At 36.3% G+C, this 7,186-nt stretch overlaps 2 protein-coding genes across 2 annotated transcripts; both read right to left on the reverse strand.

Moving 5' to 3' along the window:
• Positions 1-2,343: 2,343 nt before the first annotated feature.
• LOC107474691 (glutathione S-transferase 1-like) lies at positions 2,344-4,012 on the reverse strand. Its single transcript, XM_052257848.1, has 6 exons — positions 3,950-4,012; positions 3,665-3,746; positions 3,503-3,588; positions 3,342-3,413; positions 3,165-3,264; positions 2,344-3,043 (listed from the first exon to the last, which is right to left on the reverse strand). The coding sequence occupies exons 1-6, from the start codon at positions 4,010-4,012 to the stop codon at positions 2,967-2,969; spliced, it is 480 nt and encodes a 159-aa protein (XP_052113808.1). The 3' UTR covers positions 2,344-2,966.
• Positions 4,013-5,643: 1,631 nt separating this feature from the next.
• Positions 5,644-6,204, reverse strand: LOC107474697 (uncharacterized). The gene is made up of 2 exons (XM_021135494.2): positions 5,896-6,204; positions 5,644-5,818 (listed from the first exon to the last, which is right to left on the reverse strand). Exons 1-2 carry the CDS (start codon positions 6,173-6,175, stop codon positions 5,670-5,672), a joined length of 429 nt encoding a protein of 142 aa, XP_020991153.2. The 5' UTR covers positions 6,176-6,204; the 3' UTR covers positions 5,644-5,669.
• Positions 6,205-7,186: the final 982 nt, after the last annotated feature.

Raw genomic sequence — 7,186 nt, forward strand, 5'->3', positions numbered from 1 at the left:
TTGGAGTTAAACGCCCAAACTGGCATGAAAGCTGGCGTTTAACTCCAGAAAAAGTCTCTACACATGAAAGCTTCAATGCTCAGCCCAAGCACACACTAAGTGGACCCAGAAGTGGATTTTTACGTCATTTACTCATTTCTGTATACCCTAGGTTACTAGCTTACTATTAATAGGATCTTTTGACATTGTATCTGTACCTGATGACACTTTACACGTTTCTTTGTGTACCTTCCATGGCATGAGTCTCTAAACCCCATGGTTGGGGGTGAGGAGCTCTGCTGTGTCTTGATGGATTAATGCAATCACTACTGTTTTTCATTCAATTACGCTTGCTTCCATTCCAAGATATTACTTGTTCTTAAACCGGATGAATGTGATGATCCGTGACACTCATCATATTCTCAACTATGAACGCGTGCCGGACAACCACCTCCGTTCTACCTTAGATTGAGTAGATATCTCTTGGATTCCTTAATCAGAATCTTCGTGGTATAAGCTAGAATTGATGGCGGCATTCAAGAGAATCCGGAAGGTCTAAACCTTGTCTGTGGTATTCTGAGTAGGATTCAATGATTGAATGACTGTGACGAGCTTCAAACTCCTGAAGGCGCACTACAAGAAAAACACCCATTCAAGTACACTTGAAAAGTGTAGCCAAAAGTGAAAAAAAATGATGCCTTAGGCTACGGCTACGCTTTTTGGGCTACGGCTACGTTTTTTGGAGTGATTCCTATTCGGCCGTTGCCTATTCTCAAAGGCTACGCTTTTCTGCACCAAGGGCTACGCTTTTGGCGTTTGGGAATAGGCTACGCTTTTCAAGTGATGCTATCTAGGACCAAAGGCTACGCTTTTCAGCTTTCATTTTTCCAGAATAGGCTACGCTTTTCAATGCTACTACATCACTTGTAAAGCGTAGCCACATTGTATACCATAGCTACTTTTTATAAGCGTAGCCTTAGGTCCCTTATTATTTTTTTTTAATTTTCTATATAGCCATAGCTACTCTATAAAAGTGTAGCCTTAGGTCCCTCATTGTCTTTTTTATTTTCTGTATGTATATAATATTCTAATAATTTTTTATACAACATAATATTTAATAATATTATTACATATATAATTTTACATTTTTAATTAAATGAGAGATAACTTAAGATAATTTAAGTTACATAAAACTTGTATCACATCAATTAAAATGCAAAGTTTACACTCTATATCCGACAAGAGCTTAACAAACAGAAAATCGTCAATCTTCTAATCTTGGCATAATGATTAAAAAATCTTCTGAAGCGCCTTCAGATTCTTCTCAAACACATCTTTTTCATGCTGATCTTCATCACCATCAAGAAAACTCTTGGCCTTAACAATTGTATTAGTGTTCATTCCCTTGTTCATTCCTAGCGGGGCTGCTGCAAAAATACTTGCACTTCTAAGAAGTTTAAACAACAAAATTCTTCTAAAGGTGCACAAAATAAGTGTAAATAGAAATTAACTAAATCAAAATAGTAAGATCACAAACTGAATTGAAATACTAAAATATATATGATCATCATACTAATTGCTGAATAAATGGACAAAGAAAAAAAATTAATTGCTGAATATACCATTACCTATCTTCACTCCAAACAGCTTGAACTTTACTGCCAATAGGATACTTATTACCCAAACCAATCCCAGCATTATTTACCAAACAACTATAATAGTTACTCACCTTGAACAAAACTAAAAGCATTCTAATAGCTCGTTACCTATCAAAAGTAGTAAGCACTTTGATTTAGTAGATTTGTTATTTCAGATAAATAAGATACAATACCACAGTATCTATTTGATTGATCACTTACTTTTTCTCTTCTCAGCTTGTTAGTTTTTTATTATTCTCATTAAAACTGAATGCTAAATTCCCAAAATCATGCCAATCAGCTTAATTTCAAGTGGGAAAAATGGCGTTGCTTCAAAGAGTAAAGTGAGAATTATCAACCTAAATTGTAAAATTAAAAATGAATTGAGACAGATATATCAATTTTGTACCAATATCCCCAATGCAATTGACGGACCAAACATGAATCCCCTGGCTTAATCTATTTATGGCGAATCAGAACCCAAAACACAATTCAAGAATACATCAAGTTACACAAGTAAATTGAAGCAAAAGGCTTAAAAAATTGAAGACAAATTAATGAATAAAACTTCATAAACTAGTGCATTAATCAGAAACTTTTTCGCCCTCCAAATTTTGAGAAATACCATGCTTACCTCTGGAATGGGCTGTCGGATTACATTTTCCACGGCAACACCAATTAAAATCCTCCAAGTGATCTTGCACTACATATTGAAGACTAATAATAAGAATTAAAGGGATTTCAAAACTCAAATGCCCTTGCACTGTTTTGAATTCCATTAATACAAATTACATAATAAGAATAGGAACTCTATAGCACAAATTCAATTGTACACAATAGAAGAACAAAAAAGCTTTGCCCCTAATGCAGTAATAAAATTTGAATGATGTGATGGTTGGCAGGCTTAGCTTTGGGATTGCAATGATCTTATTGATAACTGCCACAAGCATGAGTAACAGACAGCCTTATAGGATAGGTTGGTTGAATGGTGAATGCTACCTAGTCAAAATGAGTGTTTATGCTGACTCAACCATATTGATCCTAGTAACCGTAGGTTCGGTAATTGGTTCGGTTTTGTTAACCATAAAGGCCAATCAAACAGAACAAGATCGCAAAATACATGGACAAACAGGGTGAGGAAGAATTGATCATCCAATTATTATACTTAGAAAGATGCCTTACAAGTTGCTAAGGTAAAAATCCAAGTTCACATTCCAAAGACATGCTTTCAAAGGAATACTAATATTATAATAATAGTTGTTCATTAAAAAGGGTTGCCACATCCAATTAAGATGAGTAAACATGCTTGTATAAAAATTTAAGTGCTGCATAAATTTAAGTACAAAAATATTATAATAATAGTACCAGAAAAATTTCATCTTCAGTGGCATATCTCCCTGCATGATCTTTCAGTAGCTTTTCAAGTGCTGAAAATAATGAAAAATATGCAACATTTAATTAAGGCAAGGAAAAAAACCACTCAAATGAATAATTGGTTTGGAAGTAACAAACCAGAATATATCTTAATGGTATTCAGTGAAGTGTCACCTGTGAAGCCCTTTCTAATGACACTTTGTGCCCAAGGAAGTTTTTCATGAGGGCCAACCTTTTTCTCAATGACGTTATTCTGCAAAACAATATGTGCAACCTGTGGAGAGTGGATAAGATGATTAGAAAGCTGAGTAACAAAAAGGACTAGAGCTTAAGATTATGCAGCAGGTGTACCTGAAAATTGAGTGCTCTTTTGGGAACGTCATGAGGCAGCAAAGGGTATTGAGGATACTTATCGTCCAAATACTACATACATAGAGAACATGAATAATTGAATATAAATAAGAATATATAAGAGAAACAGGGAAATTAAAATCATAAGTTGGAGGACCAACCATAATAATGGCTAAGGATTCAGCAAGAACAAAATCTCCATCCACCAGAATAGGAATTAAAGCAAGAGGATTCAACTTGAGGAACTCTAATGGTTGTTTAAACAAGGCAATTTAACAATACATGTAACAGAAATAAATACAGAGCATAGATTTAGAACAAACCGGGGTCAGATTTGGAGGAAAAGCAAAAAGAATAGCAATCCAATGCAGCAACCAGCAGGGGAAAGAATGTTAATGCTACCAGCTAAAGATCCTTCACTCTTTGGAAAATTAAGTTCTTCCTCAATGAGAAAATAAAAAGAACAAAAAAAAAGAAAACAGAGAAGGAAGAAGACAGACAAACACAAGATCTATTCAGCTTGCGCTAATTGAGTCAGACAGCACGACAGAAATTGAAGCAGAGTACTGACAGTTAAAAAATTAGCTGCATAAATGTCATAATATTACCATATGAAAGTGTCTATCTAATACATTTTTACCAAAATGATTAAGGGTTCTATTTTTCATCATCTATTACATTTTTACCATTTATTCCGTTGCTGTTGCAATCATGTCAATGACTCCAAGCAAACCTTAGAACTTCTTAATAGAAGTAAACAGGACAAGCATCCATTCTTTAAGCTTGACAGAGCACATGTGAGCAAGGAGAAAGTAAGTATCCAACTGCCTCTGTAATTTGAAGCTGATAACACAAAATAATGTCCTTATTGAGAAGCAAAGAAACTAATCAAAGAAAATATTAGAATATATCTACCCAAGCTTCAGCATTTAACTGTCGAAGTTATTGCACCAGGATATAAATTGGCTTCAGCACTTCAGTTAATTATCTGCATTAACCCTTCATAGAACTTCATCATACATATTTTGAATTTATATCTCATTTTCCTGAAAATGCCACATGATGTTTTATTAGAAAAGTTGCAGAAAAGGAGGAAAAAATGCAATGATTCCTCCAATGCATGAAACTTTATAAAGAGAGGTTATCTGGGCAACAGATTCAGTAGAGAGGTTATCTGAGCAACAGATTCCTCCCTTAGTAATTCTGAAATTGTAAACAAGTTTGAGTTTTACTTCTTGGGCTTCTTTTTTCTGAATATCTGAGCAATAGATTCAGTAGAGAGGTTATTTACATGTTGATACAATAGTCAAAGGTACAAAAAACTGCATTGCAGATTATATCAGTTTAATTAAATACCATAACAATCATTGGAAAAACAAGTTGCTAATAGAGAAGCACCTACTTAAAATGAAATCACATTTGCTATAGAAAATTAAATAAATACAAATCAAACCTGAGAATGACTCCAATCTCTTAACTCACAGCAGCCTCCACATCATAAAGCAACAATAAAAATCATTGAGAGATTCAAAGTTACAATAAATCCTGCTACAAAGTATACTAGTAAAAAGGTTTCCTTTTAGTCACAATTTAATATACCCTTCCCAATTCCCAAAGACGCCCTTCCTATAAGAAATATACTAGCAAATTCAAAGTTAAAAAGTTACTCAATAATCCCTGAAGACAACTCTAAAATTGGAACCAAAACTCCAACTCTGTTTGGCACTAAGGAATCAACTTGCTTTACTTGTAATCAAGCATTTTTTATAGCTGTCTTGTGCAAAAAAATTAAATTAAAATAAGGTAGGTACATAGCTTAAATCAGTAGCTACAATGCAACTAAAAGAAAGAGTAATGCTAAACCTCAGAATCAAAAACACCAGAAAAGATGAAGCTCAAACATGTTCCAGTTATTCCATTCCAGCACAAGGGCATGTGAACCCTCTAATGCACTTGTCTCATAAATTAGCACAACATGGCTGCAAAGTTATCTTGCAAGAAAATATGCAAGAGCTCATTGATGATGGAATCATGGATTCCAATGGTAAGAGTTATAATTTTCACTCTTTACTCAACTTTACTATTTCGGATAAATCACAAAAACTACTCATGCTAAATTTCATAGAATCTACAGAACATTGAGAACATTAAATCAGTGTAATAAATCAAGAGAGTAAAGAAAGCATAGTGGATTGGAAAAGTTAGCAAAAGCAAATGATTCCAAACCAGCTAACATGCTCTTATCCATGATTCAAATCAATTCAACTTAACCTAGTGTTCTTCATTCACATTAATCATATATGATCTGGTATTAATCAACCCAATTAATTAGCAGATGGATCGAAATCGAATTGAGAAAACTAATCCAAATAGAAACCAGAACCTAAAGAAGAGGTCTGGGGAGATTGCAGCAGAACTTTTCAAAAGATAGAATTGCATCCGCACCCTTGGTGTCGAAAACGGCACCGATGAAATACCTGCAGAGACATTGAAATTGAAATTGAAATGAGAATGAAATGAAAGTTGGAGAGAGAGAGGGGTTGGGAGTACGAACAGGAAGTAATCGTAGAAGCCGAAAGTGAGGACAGGAGCACGGCAAGCCCTAGCAGCGGCGGCGGCTTCAATTGACCCCAGGAGCGACGACAGTGCACGGCGGAACAACCTCCTTCTCTCTCGCGTCGCGTCTTCGTCCTCTCTCTCCATCTCATCTGCGAATCATCTTTTTCTCTCTCTCTCCTCCGGACTCCCTCCTCCACGACGGCGATGGCGGCGGCTGCAGCGGTGTTGCGGTAGTGACCCCCTCTCACTCTCTGGTCTCTCACTCGCGCTCTCATCTCTGTCTTCCTCCTCTCCTCCCTCTGGTTCACTCATTCTGAATCTGGGTGTGTGTGTGTGAAAGGGTGCGTGGCAAAGGTGAGCTTTGGAGGCAGGCAGGATTTCTACTTCGCGATGGTGACTTTGGAGGGAATGAGGGGCGACGAGGGTTTACGAAAGTGGATGAAGGTGCTTTGGAGGTGAGTGAGATTTGGAGGGAATGGATAAAAATTTTATTAAGTATCATCAATTTGCTTTCAGGAAAAAGAAGAAAATAATTTACTAAGTGTTAAGTTTTTTGTTCTAGATACATTAGGCATCATTTTTAAAACGCACCCAAAACTTAATAAACAGGCTACTCTTTAAAAGCGTCTCCTTTGATACGAAAAGTGAATCTATAGATATCAATCTACGGCTACGCTTTATAAGTGATTTCTATAATACCTAAGGCTACGCTTTTTAAATGATGCCGCATTTCTGTATCCTTTTCTCTTATAAAGAGGCAACACGGAGAAAAGCGTAGCCTATTCTATGAATAGGCTACGCTTTTCAAATGTAGCTTAAAAAAAGTGTGGCTGAATGGGTATTTTTCTTGTAGTGGCGGAGCGTTAGTGACAGACGCAAAAGAATCACTGGATTCTATTCCGGCCTGATTGAGAACTGACAGATGGATAGCCGTGCCGTGACAGGGTGCGTTGAACATTTCCACTGAGAGGATGGGAGGTAGCCACTGACAACGGTGAAACCCTTGCATACAGCTTGCCATGGAAGGAGCCTTGTGTGTTTGAAGAAGAAGACAGTAGGAAAGCAGAGATTCAGAAGATGGAGCATCTCCAAAACCTCAACCTATTCTCTATCACTGCAAAACAAGTACTTATTTCATGTTCTTTTGCTTTTTACAATCAATCCTGATAATTTCTGATATCCTGACTAAGATTTACAAGATAACCATAGCTTGCTTCAAGCCGACAATCTCCGTGGGATTGACCCTTACTCACGTAAGGTATTACTTGGACAACCCAGTGCACTTG

The sequence above is a fragment of the Arachis duranensis genome, chromosome 2 (assembly GCF_000817695.3).
Source record: "Arachis duranensis cultivar V14167 chromosome 2, aradu.V14167.gnm2.J7QH, whole genome shotgun sequence".
Classification (NCBI taxonomy): domain Eukaryota; kingdom Viridiplantae; phylum Streptophyta; class Magnoliopsida; order Fabales; family Fabaceae; genus Arachis; species Arachis duranensis.